At 55.9% G+C, this 25,587-nt stretch overlaps 2 protein-coding genes across 2 annotated transcripts in view; one reads left to right on the forward strand and one right to left on the reverse strand.

Moving 5' to 3' along the window:
* PRKAR1B (protein kinase cAMP-dependent type I regulatory subunit beta) overlaps nucleotides 1-12,865 on the reverse strand; it is a 106,587-nt gene extending 93,722 nt beyond the window's left edge. Inside the window, exons 1-3 of the mRNA XM_008698287.2 lie at nucleotides 12,733-12,865; nucleotides 11,561-11,795; nucleotides 1-104 (exon numbers count right to left, since the gene is read on the reverse strand). The exon at nucleotides 1-104 is cut by the window's left edge and continues 100 nt beyond it. Of these exons, the coding sequence (XP_008696509.2) occupies nucleotides 1-83 (83 nt within the window). The 5' untranslated portion in view covers nucleotides 84-104; nucleotides 11,561-11,795; nucleotides 12,733-12,865. The remainder of the gene's footprint in view (nucleotides 105-11,560; nucleotides 11,796-12,732) is intronic.
* A 130-nt stretch (nucleotides 12,866-12,995) lies between these two features.
* DNAAF5 (dynein axonemal assembly factor 5) overlaps nucleotides 12,996-25,587 on the forward strand; it is a 47,044-nt gene continuing 34,452 nt past the window's right edge. The window contains exons 1-4 of the mRNA XM_040634619.1: nucleotides 12,996-13,623; nucleotides 15,681-15,865; nucleotides 23,477-23,601; nucleotides 24,019-24,137. Coding sequence (XP_040490553.1) covers nucleotides 12,996-13,623; nucleotides 15,681-15,865; nucleotides 23,477-23,601; nucleotides 24,019-24,137 — 1,057 coding nt within the window. The remainder of the gene's footprint in view (nucleotides 13,624-15,680; nucleotides 15,866-23,476; nucleotides 23,602-24,018; nucleotides 24,138-25,587) is intronic.

Raw genomic sequence — 25,587 nt, forward strand, 5'->3', positions numbered from 1 at the left:
TGAACGCCATGCTTCTGGACATAGAGCTCACAGCCCTTCAGACTCTCGTCCTCTTCCGCCTGGCAGGACGATGGGGACGCCATGGTGACCCCGCTCGTGGCTGTCTGTGGGGGAGAATACACATCACGGGGGCACTGGGGAGGGAAGCCTGGGGCACCCCACAGGCCCCCGAGGTGTGTTGTTGCAGCCCCATCCAGTGACTGATGGGACAGGGTCACAGGGCCCATGGTCACGGGCCTTGCCTTGTGAGAGGCTGGACAAGCCCTGAACGTGACAGTGACAGCCGCAAAGCCTTACCTCACAGATCTTTGTGGCACGGAGGAGGATCAAACAGATTTCCTACTCAGCTGAGCAATCTGAAGGGGGAGAGTGGGGGTCCCGGGGGGCCTGAGTGGCCAGCCCAGCACTTATGTGGTCTCACTTGCCACCATCCCTCCTCCCATTTTACCGACAATTGTGTGAACCAGGGAGATGGAGAGGGGCTGTTAGAGGATCGGGGTAGACTGCTTGGCAGGAACAGAGAGAAAACACGGCAAACAGTTGAAAGCCAGCGGAGGGACCTTCTGGAATGGGGGGGGTTTACATGGAGAACAATGGCACGGCCGCGCGTTCTCAGCCCGGCGTTCTCAGCCCGGCTCACGGGGCTAAGTCACAATCACGGCTCGGAAACAGGGGCCGAGCAGCCGCCCCACTGCGGGGACCCGGGCCCGGGTTCTCAGCCGCCAGGAAAGCCCCAAGGCCGCGCCCCCTCCCCAGGCCCCGCGTCTGCGATCCCTAAGCCCCCACCCCGGGTCCCGCGCCCTCAGTCCCCGCGCCCCTTCCCCAGGCACCAAGTCCTCGGCCCCTGCATCCCTTCCCCAGGCCCCCGAGCCTCCGAATCCTGAGCCCCCCCGCCTCCGCGCCTCTCCACGACTGCGCCGAGGGCCCAGGTTCGGCCAAGGGGGCGGGGGCTCCCCAAAGGCCCATATTTCCCGGGGCCTCCTGGCCCGCCGAGCTCAGCCCCTCACCGACGCAGGCCGGGGATCCCGACGCAGACCCCATCCCAGCCCGGCCCGGCGTACCTGGATGCGCGGCGCCCGAAACCCGAGGCGGCTGCGCGGGGACGCGGCGGCGACGCGAGGACGGCGGGCGAGCGGGTCCCCGCACTGCAGCGGCGCCGCCCTCCGCCCGCCCCCGCGCCGACCCACCCCCACCCCCCGCACCCGGCCAGTCCCCCTTCCCTCCCGCCGCCCCCTCCCCGCCCCCGCATCGGGTCTCCCCACCCCCCACTCTCCTCTGCTTCCGGCCCTTCAGCATCCTTCCATCTGCTCACCAACAGACCTCTCCCCCACCGCACCGCCAGCTTACCCCTGTGCCCCCTCCTCCTCCCTCTCCCCGGCCTCCCCAAGGACCCCACGCACCTGAAGCAAGCCTAGGCAGACAAGCCTGGGCAGGCCTCCTCGAGGTGGACAAAGCCGCAGATTTTCATGCACAGGGGGCCAGGACCACCACCACTGCCCTCCGCCACGCACTCCTTACACCTCCTCACCCCCTCCCCTGGAGACCATGTGATGGCACTGCCGGCAGCTGCAGCTGATGGAGCCTCGAGGTAAGGGCCAGGACCCCCCACTGCACACACATCTGCAGGCCCCCACTCTCCAGCTCAGGGCCAGAAGAGGTGGCCAGAGGGTCCCTGGCCACCCCAGGGAGAGGTGAGCCGATTTCCTTTTCTTGGTTAAGGGCACCAGCTTCACCCTGACGCCCCAGTGGGAAATCAGTGGGTAATGCTGAATTCTTCCCACCATCCTCCAGGGTCCATGAGGTCGCTGAGGCCTGTGGAGCCCCCGGGTGACTTCCTAATCTATAAGCCCAGACCTGCAGAAACAGGGACTGTCCTCCTGTTCCCGCTGCCCAATGTCATGCTTTGCCCCCGTTCTGGCACGTGGTGGCAGAAGCTTCGTCTCAATCAGTTGGAGGTCCCCATCCTTTCCACAGAGTGGTCTAAGCACCAGGAGAGGGGATAGGGAGTTCAGGCCTCTCCCACACTCCCCTGTCCACAAAAGCAGACTGACCACAGTGCGGCCCGCCTGAGCCGCCATTCCCCTGCAGCAGGGCTGGATACTAGCCCTACTTCTTCCTGCCTGCGTGAAGGTAAAGAACAGGTCACACTCAGGTAGACAAACTGGGAACTCCTTTCTGCCTCCCCAGCCCTTGCCCTCAATGTGGGGGGAGGTCAAGTGTCAGCAGGGAGCTGGTTGGGAAGCTATGGACACCACCATGCTGGCATTCACAGCTAGGTCGCCTCCCCGCTGGATAGTGACAAACCCCAGCTTTTGTAGGGTGTCCAAGCAGCCACATCCTTCCACTGAAAACATACAACTGGTATCCGGTTACCCAGTAAACTGCTTGTCTGAGAATGTTCCCTCCACCCACAGGGAAGGACCACCCTATGTGCTCAGCCCTCTTGTATTCCCCAGCAGAAGGTATTCACATTCCCCAGCTCTGCGGGGCTTTATTTCACCCCTAGAACCTGGGCAACCAAGCCCAGGACCCAAGACCCAACTTCAAAGCCACGTTCTTTCCCAACCACTACCCACCCCCAGACTCCTGCCTCTGCCAACTCCAGTCTGTCCCCCAAGATTCAACTTGAGTGTTCCTTCTGCAGCAAGACGTCCCTGGGGCACTGCACCTCCAGATGGGGTGGGGCTCCCTGTACTTCGTGGCTCTAAGGGCAAGTGCTACGTGAGTCTATTGGCTTGATGTTGAGGGTAAGCAGCACACAGGTGCGGGCGCGGGTCCTTGTCGTCTTCGTTTGGTCTTCATGGCACGGAGACAAACACAAACGTTCTCTGCGATGCAGAAAGGAAGATTACTCGTCCAACCTGGGTCTCTGGAGAGGTGGCAGGGCACCGTGGTCGGCTGGGCCTGGCAGTGCACCGCTCGGTGCGCAGGGTGCCTTGGCAGCGTGCAAAAGCCCTGAGGGGGGCGGAGGGTGGAGGACGCGGCTGACTGCTGCTTACCGAGGGCTCGCTCTGGGATGACAATGGGGTGCTGGAACCTTCCTGGAAAAGCCCCTCCCCTCTCAAACAGGTGGATGCTCTTCATGTGCTGCTTTTAGCTGGGGCTGGGGTACATGCAGGAGCGCGCAGCACTGACCGTGAACGCCAGCGGTTATTATTCTCAGGGCCACAGCGGTTCCTCAGGGAGAGATCCAAGTCCCATCCCTGGTACACACGGGCAGGGCCCTGGAGGAATGCAGAAGATGAGGCCACAGGGGAAGAGGTGAGCTACGGAGGAAAAGAAGGCAAGGGGAGAGGTGGGAACCACTCCTCGAGCCCCACACCTCCGAAGATACCGCCATCGCTGGGAAATTCCCTGCGGAGGAGGCAGCCGGAGACGTTGTAAGAACAGTGCTGATTTTCAACTTCCACATTGCTCACCAGGTAGGTCTGGGATGCAGAATTTCACACCAGTATTGCCACCGTATGTCAGCGAGTTCTGAGCACGCATGCTCCCTGGTGTGGCCTTGGGGTGTGGCCCCCAGTGGCGGTGTCCCAATAGCACACGCAGAAGCAGATACCCCGTGGAGCCTCTGGTGAGAACCCGGTGCTGCCTCTAGCGTAGCCGCCAGAGGACCCAGACGTGTGATCCGCAGACACCGCGAGATCATCAGTGTGTGTGGTGTTAAGCCCCTAAGTTTGTGGTGACTGTCACGCAGCCGCTGATAGCTGTCGGGGGGAATCAGGGAAAGCAGCCCAGCCCCATGTCTGGGTTGCTGCTGGATGAGGAGGAAACCACTGCAAGAATGCTACAGGCTGAATGCTTGTGTCACCCCTAACCCCATGTGGGGTGTCAGGAGGGGGCTTCGGGGTGAGTCGGTCATGGGCGGGGCCCTCAGGATGGGATCAGCGCCCTCGCCTCTGCTGCCGTGTGGGGGCACCACGAGAGGAAGGCCTCCCCGGAGCCGAGGGGCCGGCTTCTGGGTCTCGGACGCCAGCCTCCGGAGCCGTGAGAAATACACGTGTGGGTTTAGAAGCCGCCCAGCCTGCGGTATTTCTGTCGCAGGAGCATGGGCAGACTCGGGCGGGAGGAGGCGTGGACGCTCAGCAAAGCCACAGATGAAAATCCTAGGGATAAAGGAATTAAACTATTATGAACCTGGCACAGGAACGAACAATCATTAAGGGATCAGAACAGAGACACCAGAAATAAACCCAAATCAACGTCTACAGGGATTATTTTGTATGTGATAAAGACAGCACCGCATATTTGCGGGGATAATAATAATTCAATAATTAGTTTGGGGAGAACTAAGAAAAGTCACCTGTGCCTCTTCATACAGATAAACTTCAGATGGACCAGGGATTTGAATACAAAAGCAATGGAAGTAGTGTCGGGAAATGTCTTTACGCTCTCAGGACACAGGAGGCCTTTCTAGTCCTCCTACGACATCGAGGGGCCGTACTCGTAAAAATCGACATACTCTGTAAAAATGAAAACCGTGCATAAAAACCCTCACACGTTCAAGGTAAAACAAGTAGTCTATAGCAGTACCTATCACAAAGGGCTGATTTCTCGGCAGGAAGACGCCCAGCTTCACTCCAACCAAGAACAGGGCAAACACAGAGTATGCCGCGGTGCCCATGCCACCCCGCTGGCCGGCACAAGTCCTGCCGTCGGGCAAGTCCGTGCGGTGAGGGTGCGGGAACGGGCCTGGAAAACACGGCTCCGATAGGGCCTCTGCGGACTCCCATGCGGAAGACTCAAGCACAGACTCAGACACACAGCCCAGCAGTTCCACTTGGCTAAGTTTATCGATAACGTGATAAAAAATGAGTACTGCAGTGACTATCCTTACTCACGCATTTCTCTGCTCACAGGTAACACCCATTATTTTCACTCCACATACCACATTAAAGTAACAAAAGGATTTTTTTAGAAGATTTTATTTGACAGAGAGAGAGAAAAAGAGAACACAAGTAGGGGGAGTGGCAGAGAGAGAGGGAGATACAGGCTCCCCACTGAGCAGGGAGCCCGACGTGGGACTCGATCCCAGGACCCCGAGAAAAGGACCTGAGCGGAAGGCAGACGCTTTACTGACGAAGCCACACCCAGGCGCCCCAGAGGGATTTTGTTTTTAAAGGCACAAGCCCTCGAGGACGGGAAGGACCCAGCAAAGACCTTAACAAAATTCTGGGAGCCTGAAGGAGGACAGGAGAGTTGTCATTGACTAACCCGAACCAGAACGCTGAACGGTGAACGCCAAGCACCCAGTTCACACCACAGAATCCCCCCAAACCTCAGGAATGGTTTCACCAGATGCCAAAGAGGTGAGAGCCAGTGGTGGGGGTAGAGTCGGCCTCACGCCCCAGCAGGAGTAAGACAGACGGTCTCCAGACGGGGGGCACCCCAAAACCAGGCGGATGCATGAATGCTTGCACACCAGGTGCTGACCTCAGCCCTTTACCGGAACGCCAGGGGCCCCACGGCTCGCAGTTCACGCCACACGCATCCCGAGGCTAGATTTAAAAGGCAACACTGGGTGCCTTTAGAGCCCACCCACCACACCACGAGGAAGCCCGCGTCGCTACGTGGAGAGCTGCCTCCCAGCAAGGCCCATCCATCACGGAGTGGAAACAAGTCCCCAGGGCACTCTCGGTGACCTGCCGAATCTACGGACTTCGCAAACGCGCGTCGTGTGCAACACCGCGTTAGATAACTGGAGCCTACCTCCAGATCCGAGAGCTGCACAGGAGACGCTCCCACCCTGCGGGGCTGGCTGCCACCCAGTGTTTGTGCGTCTGCGAAAGGCAGGGCCGTCTGTCCAGTTCCCCAAGCCAGAAACCCGGAGTGCCCCGGACATCGCCCTCCCCCTCAGCCCTGAATCGTTGCCGGTTCTGCAAAGTAACTCTGGCCCTGCCCGCAGGCCCCACCACCTCCCGTCCCTCTGGCTGCCTCCTGACTTGCCCCCTCAGACCCATCCAGAGGCAAAGCCAGTGACATCTTCAAGCCCACCGAGGTCCCACATCCCCTTCCCTCCCCTTTCCTCCCCAGGCCAGCCATCCCTTCCTCTGAGCCTGCTGAACTCCTGTGCCCCCGACCCCACTTCCAGGGTCTCTCCTGGAGGGGCCTGCACCTCCGCTCCCCGTCCCACTGCTCGAGGGCACCGTCTGTGTCACCGTTTGATCAATGACCTCCTTCCCCACCAACAGCTCCATGAGAAGTAACTGCATCTGCTTTGACTCACCGCTGTATCCCAGTGCCTCACAAGACGCCCGGAAATGTCGAACACCCCATAAATATTTGTTGGATGAGATAATGAATGAACGAACCAACCACAAGCTATCTGCTAAAATCAGTTTATTACACTGACTTAAATGACACACTTTAAAATATATGTCACCAGAACACTGAACAAGCAAGACTCCGGAACAGACTTGGAGATCACTTTTCCCTTACCTCTTCCTGGCTCTTTAATATTTATTCAGTGGAGGAAGTCCTGTCTCTGCCCCAGATACACATTTGGACAGCTCCACCACATTTTGGCTCAAACATAGAGAAATTCAAAGTTCTAGGGTTATGTATGACACAAACCCCGTGCCAACTCAGTCTCCCTAAGTGTCCGGGACTTCCTAAGTCACCAAACTCAGTTTAGGGAGTTGGAACATGCCCTCGCCCAGCGAGGCGCCTCTGCCGTGCGCAGGTGGGGAAGGAGAGGGGTTGGCTAGCTCCTCCCCCAACTTGCCAAGGGGGGTCTGCACCTAGAATTCCCGGAAGAAAGTCGCCACCCCGCCACAGTGTCACCATCAGGGACCTCACCAAAGTGGAACCTACAATACGGGGTCTTCTGTGTCTGGCTTCTCTCACTGGGCGTCTCGAGCCCGTGTCAGCACTTCCTTCCTACGTGAGGCTAAACGGTAGCCCATCGTGGGACGGACCACATCGGGTTTCTCCATCACCCATGACGGACACTTGGGATGCTTCCGCCTCTCGGCTGCTGTGAGCATGAGCACAGGTGTGTGTCTGCTTGATACCCTCCAGCTACATAACGGGACGTGGAACTGCTGGATCTTACAGGAATCCTAGGTGTCATTTCTTTGACGGGCCGCCAGGCTGCTTTCCACAGCAGCCTCACCGTTTTACCTTCCCACCAGCAGCGAGCCAGGTTCCGATTCCTCCTGTCCTTGCCAATACTTGTCACTTTCTGGTGGTGTTTGTTTTGTTGGGCTTTGTTTTATAGGGTGAACCCTCCCCGTGGGGGCGAGGTGCTGCCAGCTCTCCGCAATGCTGGGCAGAGACACGGCTCGGCACCCTTTCCGCCACGTCCCTGGGCCCAAGGTGAGTCTGCAGGCCAGCTCAGATTCGACACGAGGCTGGATCCGTGTGCAGGCGTGGGAGAAATGTCACGGCTGTGTTTGGAACCCGTCCACTGCATCTGATATGACATTCACTGTGGGATATCTGAGGATGTGCCTTCTATTCCTCATTCGCTAAGTTATCATGAACAGGTGTCACGTTGCGTCGAATGCTTTTTCTGCACCTGAGATGATCCTGTGATCTTTCTCTTTCAGTTTTTTTTAATGCAGTAGATTACATTAATTTCTTATGTTAAATGAACCTTGTTTTCCTTGGAATAAACTCAATCTATTCTTTTTAAATTCCTTCTTTCCAGATGGACTTGGTGAGCATTTGGTTTAGGATTTTTGCATCTGTATTTAATGAAAGAGGTCGGCCCATAATTCTCCTTTTGTGCGATGGCCCCGTCACTGTGAGGCTGGCCTCACAAAACGGGTTGGGAGATGTCCCCTCTTTCCGTTGCTGGAAAGAGTCTAGGATGAGAGTTATTTCCTAGTTAAACGTTTTGAAGTTAATAAACCATCTGTGCTTACAGCCATTCTTGCGGGAAGCTTTTTAAATCACAAAGTCAGTTTCTTTACTAGGTACTAGAGTCTGCTGCCTTTCTATTTCTTCTTGTGTAAGTTTTAGTAAATCACATTTTCCTAGGAATCCTGCATTTCCTATCCTTTGGGAGGGATAAAGTGGCTTATATGATCCTTTCGGTGTGTTTTAATGCTCAGAAAGTGTAGTGATAACCCCTTTACACTCCACACGTTATTTTGTGTTTTCTCATTTTCTTCCCTTGCCAGACTTGACAGAGATTTATCCGTTTTATTAAGCTTTTAAAAGAACAAACTCTTGGTTTTATTAATATTCTCTATTGTGTGTTTGCTTTTCTATTTCACTAGTTTCCATTCTAACCCTCACTATTCTCTTTCTCTTACTGGGTTCAGATTTGTCTGTGTATTTCGCTATTGGGTTAAAAATCAACAGTGAGGGGGTGCCTGGGTGGCTCAACCTGTTAAGTGTCTGACTCTTGGTTTCAGTCATGAGATCAGGCCCAGAGCTGGGCTCCACACCAGCGCGGAGCCTGCTTGAGGACTCTGTCTCCCTCTGCCCCTCCCTCTGCTCGCACACACGCTCTCTCCCTTCCTCTCCCTCTGCCCCTTCTCCCCACTCACGCTCTAATAAAGAAGCAAATCTAAACAAACAAAAAAAAAAAGCAAAACACCTAAATATCCGTGTAGCCACCATCACCACAATGCTTAAGTACTGTCACCACACATGGCTGCTGTACAGGCACCTTTACGCCACACCCAGCCCTACTGCTAGCCCCAGAAAACGTGAAACTGTATCTCACAAGTGCCATGTAAGTGGAATCATGATACAGTCACCCTTCAATGATTGTCTGACTTACCATAATTCCCTAGAGTCTCCAGGTAATGTGTGTGTGTGCGCGCGCGTTTCAGCATTCATTCCTTTGTATTTCTGAGTAGAACCATGGTGTTGAATTTCCACATTTGAAGCTTTCCTTGTTCTCTGCTGATTTTCAGTTTGATTCCATGTGTCAGAGAACGTAGTCTGTAGGATTTCAATCCTTTACATTGATTAAGATTGTTTTATGGCCCAGGATATAGTCTCTTCTGGAATGTGTTCCATGGGCACTGGAAAAGAATATGTATTCTGTTATTGGTGGTTGCAGTGCCCCACACATGTCCATTAATCCTGTGGGTTGATGGTGGTGTTCTTCTGATCCTTGCTGAGTGTCTGTCTAGTAATTCTAGCAATTGCTGAGAATGGGTAGGGAAGTCCTCACATGAAGTCCGCCATATACTTTGAACATCTGTCATTTGGTGCACGTATATTTGCAATTGCTAGATCTTCCTGGTTGATGGAGCACTTCATCATTAGCTAATGTCCGTCTTCTTTTCCAAGAAATTTTGTTTGCTCTGAAGTCCACTTTGGCTGATATTAATATAGTCTGCTTTTTAAAATTTGATGTTTACATGATACATCCGTTCCCACCCTTTGACTCCAATCCACCCGTGTCACTGTGGCTGACACGTTTTAGCATAGATTAGATAATGTAGCGTCGGCATAGTTTTTATTCACTATGCCACTCGGTCTTCTAACTGGTGTGTTTACACCATCCATGTTTAAAGTAATCGTCGACATATTAGGGCTTCCATCTATTATTTCATCATTCGTGTTTGTTCCCTCTCTTGTGCCTTGTGACATCCTTAAACAGTTTTTGGAATTCCACTTAATGTTTTTGCTTGTACTGCTGTGTTTAGTTTCCCTAGTGGCTTCTCCAGACATCAGCATACACACGGGGCACTTCGGAGTCCCTGCTATGGAAGTTGTGCCACATCGAGAGCAGTGTAGAAACCTTACTGCCACTTCATCCCTTCACCTTCCCATTTTCCAGATGTAAGTACCATAACTATCTCCTCCACATACTCTCAGCACCACATCAGTGTTCTTATTTTTGCTCAACTGTCAGGTATGATTAAGGAAACTTAGGAAGTGAAAGGTGGTCAGTTTACTGCCATGTTTACCCACTCTACTCTTCTTCATTTTCTGAGGGTCCGCTGTGTTTAACACTTTTCCGTCTGTCTTTAGCTGTTACAAGCCTACCTATGATGTGTCTGGGTGTGTCTTATTTGGGGCTTGCTCAGCTGCTTTAATCTGTGGGTTTATGTCATTCACCAAATTCGGGGAGTTTTCAGCCATTCTTTCTTTAAATCTCTCTTTAGCCCACGTTCTTTCTCCTCTTGTTCTAGAACCCTGGTGACACAAATCACTGTCCTACAGGTGTCTCAGCTCTTTTGCTTCTCTCTGGTCCATTTGATCTGTCACTTAGATGGAGTAAACACTATTGTTCTACATTCAAGTTCCCTGATTCTATCCCCTCATCTCCCCTGTGCTGTGGTGTCCATCCAATGGTGCAGTGATCACTGTGTCCACTGCTGGGTACAATACTGGTTTGGCTGTTGTAATTTTAAGTTCTAGGATTTCCATCTGGAAATCCTTCTATAGTTTTTCCCTCTTTGCTGAGACTTTTTTTTTATTTGTTTCAAAAGACCTATTTTTTTTAAAGATTTATTTATTTTATAGAGAGTGAGAGAGAGAGAAAGAGCACACGTGCGCAAGAGAGGAGGGGAGGGGGGCAGAGGGAGAGAATACTCAAGCAGACTTCTGGCTGAGCCCAGAGCCTAGCACGGGGCTCAATCCCATGACCCATGAGATCATGACCTGAGCCAAAAGCAAGAGTCAACACTCAACAGACTGAGCCACCCAGGCGCCCAAAGACTTCCTAAATGTTTTTTAAAAGCATTTTTATGACTACTTTAAAACCCTTGTCAGATAACTCTAACACTTGATCTATCTTAGCATTTATGTCAGTTAATAGTCTTTTCATCCAAATAGTGCTTTTCGTGGCTTCTGATAGGACAAGTGATTTTTGAGCGTATCCTGAACATTCTGCATATCATGTCAGAAAACTTCTGATGTTACTGAAATCTGCTATTTTAGCAGAAAGTTGCCCTATTTAGGTCTAGCGTGTAGATTCTGGCCTCCTTTTGCGGCCCATGGTTCCAGTGAGTTTCATCTCACAGCCCTGGCAGCGCCCTCTTGGTCTGCTTTCTTCTGGCACTGCTGCGGCTGTTGGGGGAGCAGGGCAGCACCTGCTGGTCCTGGGTCTCCTTGTGCCAGCAGGTGGAAAGCTGGAAGACGCTGGGCTGCATGGCCTCTGCCCCCACATAGGAGACTGCCCATCAGCACTGCAAGAGTCGGTGGGCTTGCAGGGGCTTTGATGCTGGTGCTGCAGCATACTGTGGGGTGGGGGTGTGACCCACAAGGTCACTGCTGGGTCTCCCCTTTCCCAGTCCTATGACCAGAAAGAGGTGGCTTTTCTTGCCGTTTCCTTGCCTGTGCTGTGACTTTGTTAAACTTAACAATTCTTAGGTGGAGCCTGGGGGGTCAACAAAGACTGTGTGGGAAAGCGGAATAGAGAAGCTTTTGATTCACAGGTCCTGGAGGTACACGGCACAGCACACGAGGAGGTCAAGGCAGGGTGCAGGCAGAGAGACAGGTTTGTGGATGGAGTACTTTGGGGTTTCTGGGCTAAGACCAGATCGGTCAATTCAAACCAAAAACAGCGGGGGGCTTTAGTAAGCTTTGCAGGGGCTTTATGAAAGAGGCGCAAAGGGGTGGGCCCTGGGCAGCAGGGGTACGTGCTTACCACAACGGCTGTAGGAGTCCCATCAGGAACGTCACTTACTGTGACTCTGCAGGTTTCATCTAGGGCAGGTGCTCATGGCAGGGGCCAGTGTTGGTCCAAAGCGCCCGCAGCCCACCTGGCTGCGCTCCAGGGACGTCGAGGCAGCAACATTATGGACTAGTTTAGTGAAACTCCCAATGGCCTGCAGGCAGTTCTGGCTTGGGTGGCAGACCTCTCTGGCACCTGTTCTAGGAAGCTGTAAGAGAGAATAGGAAAACCCAGGGAACCCCTGAGCTGCCACCACCTGGTCCTGAGGATCCCTGCTAGCCAGTCTCCCTCCAGCAATCAGAGCCCCTTGCCCATGGACGACTGAATTACTGGCAAGGTACGCAGTGGTACCTGGAGGGAGGGGCAAGGAACAGTGAGCCTGCACCACCTCTTCCTGGAGCAGGAAGCCTCCCCACGCTGAGTGTTTGCTGTTCCCCACCTTGAGCAGAGCCTCAGCCTTCAGAGAAACCCCAGTCCTTCCTTCTGCCTCCTTTTCCGCAGCAGCCAAAGCAGTCTCGTAAAGACGCAAGCCTGATGGGGCCAACTTTCCTGGCCCGCAAGCCTTCCTCCAGTCCCCGTTAATTTAAGAAAAAGGCCCCGGTGGCCTGCGGCCCCCCCCCCCCCCGGTCCCCTGGGCTCCCGCCACGAGGAGGTCTCTTCGCCTCCCGGAGCAGCGTCAGGGCGCTCCCCGTATCAGTCCCCGCGAAGACCGAGCGCTGACCACCTCGGTCTACAGGCCGGAGCCGAGATGGAGGGGTCTGCGGGCGGGTGCCTCCTGGGGCCGCTGTCCCTGGCGTGCAGACCGCCGTCCGCGTTCACACGGCGTTGTCCCGGAATGCTGCGGCCCCTCCGAAGCCCCCCTCTTAGACGGGCACAATCACATGTGATCAGTGCCCCCAGTACCTACTTCTAACTTCATGAGCTCTGTAGGGCCCTATCTCCAAATAAGGCCCCATTCTGAAGCCCTGGGGATGAGGATTCCGATGTACGGACTCTGGGGGACACAATTCGACGCAGCACCCCCACCCCAGGGCCTTTGCCCGGCCGCCCCTCCCACTACAACTGTGCCCTCAGCGCCGTCGCGGAGTTAACTGTGACCAACCCTCGGCAGTCCCCAGTGCCGGCATTTCGCGGGCAAGCCTTACCTGTCCACGCCAAACCCCTCTGCCATTGCCTCCCTCAGGGGCGCGCACGGCAGAGTTGTGCCTCCTGTCGCTCGACTGAGCCCTGAGCCCGCGGGACCGCGGCCCTTCCGGCTCCCCGCCCCCAACCCACCCCGGACGTGTGCTGTCCGCGCCCGGAGCTGCCAATAAAGTTGTGTTCGAAGCCCGCCGGAAGAGCAGCCGTAATCCGCGCCGCGGCCGTCGTGAAAGCGCCGTCTCCCCTGGCGACGAGCAACGCGCGGAAGATGGCGGCACTGGTGGCGGCGGAGACCGCGGCGCCCCCGGGCCCGGCCGAGGCGGCCGAGACGTCTGAGACGGCCGAGGCGGCGGAACTGAGCCGCGCCCTGAGCCGCCTGCTGCCGGGGCTGGAGGCCGACAGCAAGCTGGGCCGGCGGCGCGCGCTCGAAGCGCTGCAGCGCGCGCTCGAGGCGGCGTGGCCCGAGGCGCCCGACGCCGACCCCGCCGCGGCGGCCGCCGCCTTCCAGGGCCCGTGGGCGCGCCTGCTGCTGCCGCGCTTGCTGCGCTGCCTGGCCGATCCGGCCGAGGGCTGCCGCGCGCTGGCCGCTCACCTGCTGGACCTGGGCCTGCGGCGCGCCACGCGGCCCCGTGATGCCCTGCCGCGCCTGCTGCCCGCGCTCGCCGCGCGCCTGGCCGGTCCCGAGTCCGCGCGCGGCCGGCCGCCCGAGACCTGCGAGGAACTGCGCCTGGCACTCGTGCAGCTGCTCAGCCTGGCGGTGCGCCTCGGCGGCGCCGCGCTCGCGCCCCACCTGGACGACGCGGTGCGCGTGCTGTGCTGCACGCTGCTCGACCCCTTCGCCGCCGTGCGCCGTGAGAGCTGCGAGTGCGCCGCGGACCTGGCGCGCGCCACGCCAGGTGCCCGCCTTTGCCGGGGTCGGGAATGGGGGCGCGGGGAGGTGGAGGCGAGGCCGCCAGCGGTGGGCCCCTCCTGGATCCCGGAAGCAGCCGCCGCTCTTCCCCATCCGGTGGTTCTCAAAATGCAAATTCGTGGAAGCCTGCGCTGAAATTGTTGAGGGTCTGGGATGCGGTGCGTGTCTGTAACTGGCCCTCGCCGGGGTGACTAATCCAGGCGGTTGTGGTTGCACGCTTTGTGAAACACCGCTGCAGTCTTTCACTTCTCATCCCCCATTCTCGACAGTCTACCTGTCTTCCCTCTTTGGGTTGGACTGCTGTCCTAATGGAGAGAGGCCGCTTCTCCTGTTTTCCTTTCGTGCATTCTCCGTTGTTTAAAAAAACTAATCTGATCAGGATAGGTCCTTTTTCTAAGTAGCCCTTTCTGTAGGATCTTGCCCCACTTCCCTCTGCTTGCTGCCTCAGCCTGGGATGTGCAATGGTAGGAGGCCTCTACTTAGTCCTGTTGGGAAGGCATCCTGTAGGACAGAATATTTAAGTTGAAGATCAGTGATGGGTTGTCAGGAGGAAACTACTTTTGAGAAATAAGCTTGGCAGATCTGAGGAACATAAAGGAGGTCAAGGTGGCTGGAGGGAAGGAGGGCGGGCAGAGGGTTGCTGCTGGGGATTTGAAATTATTAAACACAGTGGGGAGCCAGTGGTGGGTGTGGAGAAGGGGTGAGAGAGGCTTAGATTCAGATTTCTAAAAGATCACTCTGGTGCTTGTGGAGAGTTGATTACCAAGATGGCAAGAAGAAATGAGGTCAGTTGGGGTCATAATTAATCCATGTTTAGATAACAGCTTGGCCTGGGTGGGGGTGAGCAGTCTGCTATTAGAGACGGAGGAAAATGGATTGATGTTGAGCATGGAACTGGCAGGATTTCCTTTTGAATTGGGTGAGGCATGAGGGAGAAGGAGGTTTTGGTGGATAGGAGACAAAGGAGGAATGGGGCTTCCTTTTAGCCTTTCCCCTTAGGGACTGTCAAGATTTACACTGTGAGTCATAAGTTTGGGTTCAAGTACTGTGGAATTCTAGTAGAATTGGGGGTGAGGTTTGGGCTGGAGACAGCCATTGGGAATTACAAGCTTTTAACACATTTCTCATTGACCCCCAACCACTTCACTCCCTGGTCTGTGCATCAGCCAGATTGACCTCTTCTCATGTCTTGCAGCCTTTGCATGTTCCCTCACTAGGTTATAAGTTCGACAAGTGTAGGACGGTGCCTTGCACGTAGCAAGGTGCCTGCCCGCATCCGGTGTCCACCGATTGTTGAGTGAAGGACTGTTCCCTCTGCTTGAAGCATCTCCCTTCTCAAAACCATCCCCCTGCTCTGCCCACTCCCGGTGAAGGGCCTCTCCTGGATCCCCATCACACTGGGCAGTAGTAGATGAATATCCTGCCTTGATCTGAGGACTTCAGGGTTAAAGAAGTCAACCAAAGCAACCCTGAAATAGCCATCTTACGGATGGGTCTCAAGCAGCAGCAGAACTGAGGTTAGAACTCCAAGACGAGGAGTATCAGAGGCATTCTGGTTCTGACTTTCTGGGAGCCCCTTACAAATAGGAAGCGGAGTGGCCTTGCCCAAAGCGATGTTGGCCCTGCTCTCTACAGTAGCACCGGGTGTCTGGCTTCAGGCACACCTGATGTGGGGACTTGCACAGTGTCCTCCAGGCTCGATTTCTCTCTTCTGGTCAGCATCCCTCTCAGGCACCCAGTGCCACTGTCATCAGCTTCAGACACTCCGTCACAGCTCCTGCCTCCAGCTGAGATGGGGTCAAGCCCCCAGCCTTTTCCGTTTGGTGCTGTTTGGGTTCCGTGCCTGTCCTATACCTCTCCCAGTGCCAGGGGTACGAAGCTGAGCTTGGCAGGCCTGAGCCGATGCCACGCTGCAGCAGGGACCGGGTGGGGAGAGGAAGTTCCAAGGCACAGGTGGCCTGTCCTCCTGGGAGCCCATGGCGCTGGGCTGGGTCGAGGCCCACGAGGAGCAAGCCCAGTAACTGGTGTCGCCCTGTCTCACAGACCACTTCCACATGCAGTCGGAGTCCTTGATCGGCCCCCTGATGCAGAGCATCTCCCACCAGCACTGGAAGGTGCGGGTGGCTGTCATCAAGGCCACGGGCACCGTGATCCAGTTCGGCAGCGGCAAGTCGGTAGATGACGTGCTTCCTCACTTTGCTCAGAGGCTCTTTGACGACGTCCCCCAGGTAAGGAGTTTCTTCTCTGGGTGGTCCCTCCTCTTCACCAGAAGCACACTATTTGAGCTCACTCCTTTTTCTTTTTTAAAACTGTTAACTTGTCACACCAAACGTCTTTTATCATGTTCAGTCACAAGGTGATCTTAGTTTACGTCTCCGAGAAACTGCAGAGAGTTGAACTGTTTTAATATATTCGTCCTTCTTGATGGTGAGGAATATGCAAGAGGACTCTTGCCTCTTTGGAAAGCAGCGTAACTGCGTATACGCCACGGTTTCAGAGGCGTCTGTAATGTGCCGATCCATCAACGCAGATTGGCCTGACAAGCCACAGTGGCTGCGGGACCCGACCTGGGCGTGGAGGGACAGATCAGGGTAATCACCCTGTTGGGCCTCGGGACCCAAGCAGAGACAGAGATCAGAATGTTGGCTTTGTGTTGGTGGAGGTCAGCTCACAGGCTGTGTCATGGATCTGAGGCCGCGGCGTGCTTGCAGAACTTCACAAACCCCGGCAACAATGGGGAGCAGAGCCAAGGCTGTGGTGGGGGAGGAGACAAGTGAAGAGGGAATGTGTGCTTCTGGCCACATGGGGTGGGAGGAGCAGCGGTAGCTGGTGAACGTCCTCCGGAGTGGTCAGAAAGTGCCCCTGCCTCATGGCCAGCAGGATAGGAAGTGGCTTGGGGCGGCCAGTGGTTCAAAAGCTGGCGGTGTGGCAGCGTGGCCTCTGCTGTCCTGATAGTGGAAGCGTTGGCTACACGCCTAAAGCATGTGGGTGCCTGCCTGCCCTGCTGTCCACACACCACCTTGTTTCATCCTTCGTGTCAGCTGCTTGCACATCCCCTGCAGTTGGGAGGTTATGTTACTTGCTCAAGGTCGCCCAGCTGGAGCTAGCCTCCGGGCCCAGGGCCGGTGACACCAGAGACTGTTCTCTGGCACCGTCTGGCCTCCCAGCCACAGGCACACTTCGGTTTTCTTCCAAGGCACTTTGTGGTTTTTTTTTTCGTTTTTTTTAAAGATTTGTTTATTTATTTTAGAGAGTGTGAGCAGGATGGGTGGCAGGGAAGAGAAGCTCAAGCAGACTCTGTGCTGGGCACGGAGCCCGACACGGGGCTCGAGCTCATGCCCCTGATATCGTGGCCTGAGCCGAGCCAAGAGTCAGACACTTAACTGACTGCGCTGTCCAGGCGCCCCCTGTTTTATTCTTTTAAACAGCTTTATTGAGCCACTGCTCACATACTATGTAATTCGCTCATTTAAGCGTTCAAAGCTTTGATATATTAGATTATTTTAAAAGTATTTGGTAAAAGATGCATAACATGAAATTTGCCATTTCAACCATTTTCGAGATGGAGTTCAGTTGCATTAAATACATTCACAACATAGTGCGACCGTGGCCACCAACCAAAACTTTTTTACCGTCCCAAGCAGAATTGAACAGTGACTCCCCATTCCTCCCTGCCCCCCACCTCTGATAAGCACCATCTGTCTGTGTGGCTGTGTCTACTCAGGATACTTCGTGGAAGCAGAGTCCCTAAGTGACCCTGGTGACTGACCGCTTCCACTGAGTGTGACGTGTCTGAGGCTCACCCGTGCTGGAACACGTGTCAGTGCGCCATTCCTTCCTGAGGCAGAGTGCTGTGTGTTATGTGGATGGGCCGTATTTGGTGTACCCGTGCATCCACTGATGGACACCTGGCTTGCTGTCACCTCTTGGCTGCTGTGAATAGTGCTGCTCGAACACGCAGGTGCAGGTTTCTGAGTCCAGCGTCACGTGGTTTGGGCGAGGGTGTAAACCAAGGAGCAGGACTGCTGGGCCCAGAGCAGCTCTGCCACGAGCTTGCCGAAGAGCCCCCGTAGCAGTCCCCACAGCGACTGGACCGTCTTAAATGCCCGGCAACAATGCATAAGGGTTTCGATTCCTCTAGGTCCTCCCAACACTAATTTTTTGGTTTTTGTTTGTTGATTTATAGCCATCCTAACGGGTGTGAAATGGTGTCTCGTGGTCTGACTTCTGTTGCCCTCATGATTAGTGACGTTGAGCACGTTTTCGTGTGCTTACTGCCGTAGCATTCAACTCATGGGGCTCGCGATGCAGTTTTGCGTGCGGGCATGTGTGCGCATGTGGACAGGAGGGTCACGATGCCTGTTCATCCACAGAAGATTTAGAGCTGCTTAGCACCTGCTATGGGAGTCCTGAGGAGGCAGAGGGGCTACGGGGAGTGGCCTTGGCTCCTCTTCGGGACTGGGCGTGCCTCTCAGCAGGATGCAGGTACCCCTCAGGGCTTTAGGGGCTGGGACAGAAGGCCCCAGTCGGGTGCGCGTGTGTGATGGCCTGCACCAGGGTCCAGGCGCAGCCCACTGCCTGCCCGGGACGCCTGCTTCGCCTGGCTTGCCGGGGGCTTCATCCTCAGCGGGCCTCCCTGAGCTGTATCAAGGTGCAGGCGGAGACAAAGGACCCTCCTCCACCCGAGAGCCAATCTGTCCGTTCGGTGTCGGGGCCAGGTGAGTGAACGCTGGCCCCTCAAGCTGGGTGGGGTCCGCATGTCCCAGCGTGGGAGGTGGGGACCCAGAGCAGAGCTGAGCTCTGCCAAGGGAGGAGGAGGCAGTGTGCTGCGTCAGCACTCATGAGAGACCTGGCTGCAGGAAGTGAGGGCCAGGATGGATTCCAGTGAAAAATGGCAGCGCTGCCCTGACTGGGACAGTGTCTCAGCTTGCTTGACATAGAGCAGGGGCCGCAAAGACAGTGGCTTCCTTGTGTCCCAGGTGAAATGGTTTTCCTGAAAGTGGTGTAATAACTACATACTGACCATTTTCTATAAACAGCATTACTGTGTATCCATCAGGAGTTACCTGTAAATAGCGTAGTTATGTCATAGCTCCCTGTAAATTGCATAACTCTGTATCCATACGCTCCCGTAAATAGGGTAACTGTGGATGGGTCCCTGTAAACAGCATAACTGAGTATCCAGAGGTCCCTGTACACAGTGTAACTGTGCATCGACGGTCCCGTAAACAGCATGACTGTGTATCGGTGGGTCCCTATAAATAGCTCTGTGTATATAACTGCGGAATAGCTTATCTGTTTGTTGAGCTTAAAACATGGGTGTTTGGTGCCCTGACTCCAGGTGGTAAGAGTTTGCATTTCCACAGAAGACGGAGGAAGTCTTCAGCTGATTGCTTTCTCTTTGGTGACAGGCTTTCCCAAAATTTGGGGCTGCAACTATTCCTTGTTACTTGATATTCCAAAACAAGTGCACTCCATTGTTAAAACTATTTTTGTTTCCATTTCTTCCCAGTGGTATTTGGTTTGCTCTGTATGCTTTCCAGGGCTGATTGAAGTGGGATTTCAAATCCAGCATGGCCACTGCCCACCAGTTTTCACGCTGATGCGGGGTCCAGTCCATGGGGTGACCACAAAGTTCCTGACCGTGAGCGGGTAGGGAAGTCACGCACCACCGTCCTGCGTTTGCATCAGCTCTTGGGCCCTCATGGTCCTGGGCTCTGTGGATGTTTGCTGGGACTTCCAGGGCTGGGCCACCTGCAGAGCCTTGGTCCTGTGGACAGCTGTGTCAGGGTCCCACCACACTGTGCAGAAGGCGAGGTCCTCACTGCCTTGTAACTTGTAGAGAACGTCCAGCAGCTGCTGCCCTGTGCCCGCTGGACCACGTTCCGGGTCGCTGAACTACATGGTGAGTGGCCACCTGGAAGTAACTTCCTCTAAGTGCTTTGCCTGAATTGACCCATTTGGTCTGTGTGGTCCTTCCGTGCAGAGGAGACTGTGATGACTTCTGTCTCACAGATGGGGAACCAGAGCCCAGAGAGACCCAGAGCTCACCTAGGGGACACAGGGGGCTCAGAACATGGCTAGTGTGGCTCCTGGAATTCTCCCTCTGGTGCTCTGTCACCTCGGGTCTCCAGGACATGTCTGAGGACATGGAAAGGGGGGTGTCCCAGTGTGGTGGGGCTAAGGTAGCTTCCCCAGGCCCAGGAAGGCCCACCCCATCCTCCTGCATGCACCGTTTGAGTAGATGAGTACCAGCTAGGGTTATGCCATGATCCGGTGTCACATGTGTCCATTCCAGCCCTCGGTTGCCCTGGGATCCCCTTACCTCATGAACCCTCTGCATTATCACAGGTGGTCGTGTTTCAGTTAGAAGCTGGAATTGTGTTTTTATTCGTAGTTTGGATAAAACACTCTGACCCTTTTGCTAAAGCACCTAGGATGTGTGACCCGCATGGGTGTCTGCGTGGGAAAGCCAGGCTCGGCAAGCTGGAGCTGGGCCGGCCCCACCTGCCCGACTGCTGGTGGCCCAGCGGGCTTCCAGGCCAGGTCTCAGGCAGTTCTGAGCTCCTGCCCTCTGCCAGCATCCTAGTGGCGCATAAAAATGAGCAGGTCCTGCCCCAGCCCTTGCAGGGGACTTAGTCTCATGAGCTCCAAGGACTTCACTGGTGCTAAGGAATGATGGGTACAGGGACAGGGGGTGCGTGCGGGGAGGAGCGTGTTCCCCCATCAATCCTGGTGACTTTTTAGAGTCTGTGAGATTGGATGTTATGAACTCCAGACCCCGGGGGGTGGAGTCCTGCCTGAGGAACTTGAATAGGTATCGGAATCCTTGGGTCCACTCAGAATATCATAAAAACAGAAGCCTGTTGCTTCGTCAGAGAAGGGTTACGCTCTGTGGTTACTTTCGTTAGAGCAGGTGTGAGATCTCCACCACATCAGTGAAAACATACCATACGTGGGCGCGGGGGAAATGAGGTGCAGGGTGGCTTTGCTGGTTGTGCTGACCTTCCTCCTTCCCCCTCCCCGCTTCCCACCTTCTGCCCCTGATGTCAGACTGAAGGAAGAGTAGCAGCGAAAGTACAGCAGCGGTTCCGATCCACTGCACACCTGTAAATGTTATGCTGAATCTTTTCAGATTGAAAAATAAAGATGTTACAGATTCAGCGGAAGCCCCTTCTGCTAATTTTTCTTTAACAGAATTTGAGTACTATGTATTTGAAATAACATTTGGTTTGTTATTAAAATATTGTGTTGATACTATTAAAACTTTTTACTTTAAAAATGGGGCTTACTTACAATGACGTAAGATGCTTAAAATCCAAGGCCTCTGGTCAGCATGGGACAAGAGTGGGTTCTGCAGAGCAACTTTGCGTGAGATGGTTACTTGCACTCGGGTGCTGGGCAGAAAGATCCCCCTGCCTCCCCCAGCCCCCAGCCCCTCAATTCTGAAATGTTCGAGCCCAAGGGAGTGAATGGGAAAAAGGTGATTTCCTCCAACGGGCTGTGCCCAGAGCTGCTGTCGAGTTGGTGGGTGAACGAAGAGTGTCAGTCGGCGAATGAGCGCGTCCTTCACATCTGCTGAGGGCAGAGTGCGGAAATGGACGGCCTCCGTATGAGGACTGGCCATTCCTCTCTCCCTTGACTGAGAACACTGAGGTGGGGCCTTCCAAGGTAGAGGAGAGCGGACGATGATCTTTCGCGTTCGCGTCTGTGTTTCCCCTTGGCTTTGCGTGCTGATCTAACAGGTCATACGTGCATGTGTTCCCAGCCCAACACCCCAGGATCCGTGAACCTGACTCAGGAGAGTAAGAATTCTCAGTGCCTGTCGTTTTTTTTCTTAATTGACGGATTTCCTGCTTAGCCAAAGTGTTACTTGGCAACTCGGCTCAGTGCTGTTTTTCTGAGCTGAGAGAAAGGGGTAGTTTGTCTGGTGACAATGGGGATCAACAGGTTTCTTGAGGCTGGGGGAGGCTCGTCTGTGGGGCTCGGGAGCCTCTTGGAGGCCAGCCCTCAGGCTCTCCCAGCTCACGAGGGGAGATGCATGAAGTCTCCAACCTGTAAAAGAGCCTGGATCTTGGAGGATGTCAGAGTGACTGTCCTGGGTGTGGGGCCCTCCTATTGCCCCGACACGTGGGCAGGGTGTCAGGGGTGAGCGCAGACAGACCAGTTCCCGCGGGTCCCCGCAGGTCCATGGCCCCCCAGCTGCCGGGACACACCTTCGTTAGGAGCCCTCTGGGGTCCGGTCCTCCCGAGGGCCTGCCGCCATCCCCGCAGTGGCCGCACTCACTCTGCACGTGTCTGAACCAGGCCGGGTTGCAGTTGGATTCCTGCGTCCATCGGGCTCTCGAGTGCCGCCAGCATGTGGTGTTGGCTGAGCCTCTAGTGCGGTGCGGCTTTATTACAGGTACTTTTGCCGGAAGAATGACCCTCGGGTCTCGTACAACATTAGCCATGAGGCACCTTGATTCCTCAGCAGCCCCTGGAGGGGCTAGGATCCTGCGCGAGGACAACATAGGACGATTGCTCTGTGCTGTCTGTCCTCGCTGCTGCGGGTGTCTGGTTGTTTCTAGGTGCTTGGACCTCTAATCACGCGTGTTTTCACACTGTTGAAAGATTATCTGAGATTCTCTGGGACCTTTAGTTGTGGTTTTGATTGTTAATTACATGCCATGTCATTAATAATAACCACCTTTTATTTCATATTGCAACTTTTTATTTTAAAATTGTGTAATACAAGAAGTTGCAACAGTAGCACTGAACCCAAGGGCCCTGCTCCCAGGCTTGCTTGCCTCCCACGGTCTGTGCTGTTTACACTGGCAGGCAGGTGAGTGAGCCAGGTCCCCGGCACCTCCTGCATGTTAAGCATTGTGCCAGGTGCTTTCCCTCCTCACCAGGAGCCAGTGGCACGTGTCCTGTTATTCTCTCATTTTCCAGAAGGGAGAATGAGCTCGGACAAGGCAGCAGGGGCCGGGCCAGGGTGCACTCTGCTTGTCTAGCTGCATGCTGGAGCCAGGGCTGAGCAGCCCACCCCGAGTCCAAGTGCCTAGACGTGCACCCTGGCCTGGATGCTGCTGGGGGCGCACTTTACCTGAAGTCCCTGCGAGTGCTTCCCCTCCCATTGGCAGCCCTAGCCAACAACAGACACGCAGCGCAAGTGGTCAGCCCCTTGCCCCTGGTGGGACAGCCTGGGTGTGGCTCCCTTGTGCTCCTGAGCTCCCCCAGGATTCTCTGCTTCCCCTGCCCCATCCTGCTTCTCTCCCATGATGGATTCCCGCCTCAGCCTCTGCTCTCAGGGAGCTAGACCTTGGGCACCTCGTGTGTTTCTAAGCTCGTTTCTTCCCTGTGGTGGGCAAAGTGGGCAGAGGCATGCATGTCACCTTCTCAGGTTGCCAGCAGCAGAGTTGGGGTGCCCTGCTGGCTTCCCCAGGAGACCCTGGGGCTCCAGGACCAAAGGCCTTGGTGGTGCAGCCTCTGCAGGCTGACATTTCCTGGTGGCTTGCCATCAGCTGTTCAAACACCCACGGCGAGACAGCGCCCAGCCTGGCTGGAGGGTCACCCACAGAAGACTTCACAGGCCTCCACAATACCCGAGGCAGCAGCGTGGTCCTGCTCCAGCCAGCAGAGGACCAGGCCACGCCCCAGGGATGTGGGCTTGCACCAATAGGATGAGGTGGCCCTGACATTTTCTCTCCAAGCCTGAGGATGGACGGCAGAGCCGCTCTGGGACTTCACGGTGGCGTCTGGCCTGGACGGGTGTGCACAGTGGCCCGGCGCGGCCCTGCGGTTAGCCTCTGCGTTCTCGGTGCCCAGCTGAAGCCTCCCGTTGCCTTTGCGTGTAGGTGCGGCACGCGGTGACTTGCGTGGTGGGGGGCTGGCTGATGGACCTGCGGGACCGCTACTCCTTCTTCCACAAGCTCATCCCGCTGTTGCTGAGCAGCCTCGAGGACGACATCCCTGCAATTGCGTAAGTGCTGAAATGGCACTGGTGGCCGCGGCTCCGGGGGGGCGGTCAGGCCTTCCATTCTAAGGGGTTCCGAGGCCTTCGCTGTAGCAAGTGTGGGTTCCTCCATTTTCTGGATCATCTGTCCGTGAGTTGTTGCTGTGCCTCACGGTGTCTCCCGGAAGCCCACCCTGTGCCCTCGGCCGTATCGGCTCTGAGACCGGGAGCCACACAGACGGTTTCTGTGGCTTTAAAATAGCCTTGTGTTTCCAGCGCTTGGGGTGCACACGTACAAATTGGTCATGGTTTAGTGCCATCAGTAAAGGGCTCAGAAGCCCGATGGAATTCCTGGCCCCTGCGGGGAGAGACTTGGCGCCACGTCCGCAGGCCCCAGCTGCCTCCGCAGGAACTGCCCGCCCTGACACGAGTGTCGTGCTGCAGGCTCGAGGCCGCCGACCTCTGGGAGAAGGTCGGCCTGCAGTGGCAGAGGGAGAACGAGGACGACCTCAAGGACAAGCTCGACTTCGCCACTCCCCCTCCAGCCCATCACCCGTCACCAGGTGAGTGCAGCCTTCCCCAGGTCTGTGAGGCGGCACTCTGTCCAAGGTGTTCCGGGCCTGCACCATGGAGCCGCAGAGAGGCGCTGCGGGCAGGATGCGGGTCCGCAGCCTCCGGTGTCACTCAAGGCCACGAGGACGCCTCCATGGTGCCCTGTGCTCCGGGCGGCTTTATCCAAGGGCGCGTGTGGGCCACCGCGGGATGCACAGGGCTGTGGAGCACGGGCGGCGGCTGACAGCGGCAGGCACTTTAGAAACGGGTGGTGCTTTGTCACTGTACAAGAACACCTTCCTCTGTAAGCGTCACCCAAGACGCGGTTACAGAGAGGACGCACGCAGGACGCGGCAGGGTGCAGCCCTCACGACTCGGGGCGAGGTGCGCACTCTGAGCAGAGGCTCCGTCTCACGGCCTCCCACCCTTCCCTCGTGGTGGGTCCCTGCCCGCCGGGAGCACACGCGTGTGCTGTGTGCGTGTGTCTCCCGAGCACCGGAGTCCCATGGGAGCGGTGTTGGCGAGGAGCCCCTGGGAGCTGTACACCATCGTTTCTTCCGTTCTGAAAGCCGCTTTCCTGTGGGGACGAGGCGTCTCGCAGTTGCCGTCTATCTGCAGAGCGTCTTTGTAGAATGAACGCGGATGAGGTGCACACTGGCAGGGCCGAAGCAGGACGATGCGCCGTCAGAGACCGCGGCTGTGTGCGGGCCACGGCCCAGTGCCCTGGCGGGGGCGCCGCACCCCGTGAGGACAGCGTGGAGACGAGCACTTGTGCTTTGTATTGGTGTGACCGTGACTTTGAGGCCAGCAAAGGAGCCCCTCCTCCCTCTTAAGCCTGTGAGTCCAGTGACTGCTTCTGCGTGCTCAGCGCGTCCTCTCACGCAGCCTCGCGTCCCGCACTGCACAGCTGGTGTGAGGGGAGAGCACACGTGTTTCAGAAAAGGTACAGAAGTTAGTCGCTAGCAGGGATTTTTCTGATTTCGTAAATCTGACAGTATAACATCTTTCTAAAAATGTAGACCTTTGACATGAAGGTTCCCTTGGTGCCTGGGAGGGAAGCGGAGTTCTAAAGGGGGATTCCTGTCCTGCCCTGCATGTGCCCCTCTGCTGCCTGGAGGCGGCGTCCCGCCGGTCGGCCCTGGCAGCACACGGTGCTCTCTGCTTACTTAGGGGCAGTCTCGGCTGGGTTCTCACCAAGGTTGAGATACGGTGACCGTGCTCGGATGTGAGGTCCCCACGAGTCACTGTGGCTCTTCGCCCGCTCACGGTCTGCGCACACAGGGCTGTCCGCGTGCTGCCGGGACGTCTTTATCCGGTGCCCCCGTGGTGTTGGGTGTGCCCCCAGGTCACACGACGGAGAGGGTGGTCATGCTCCAAAGGCTTGTTTTAGTCCGAGCAGAATGAATTTAGAGTGGATCACAATCACGGTGGCAGGGTCAGGGCGCCTGGGCGCTCAGTCAT

Source organism: Ursus maritimus, unplaced genomic scaffold (assembly GCF_017311325.1).
Source record: "Ursus maritimus isolate PB19 unplaced genomic scaffold, ASM1731132v1 scaffold_2, whole genome shotgun sequence".
Lineage (NCBI taxonomy): Eukaryota > Metazoa > Chordata > Mammalia > Carnivora > Ursidae > Ursus > Ursus maritimus.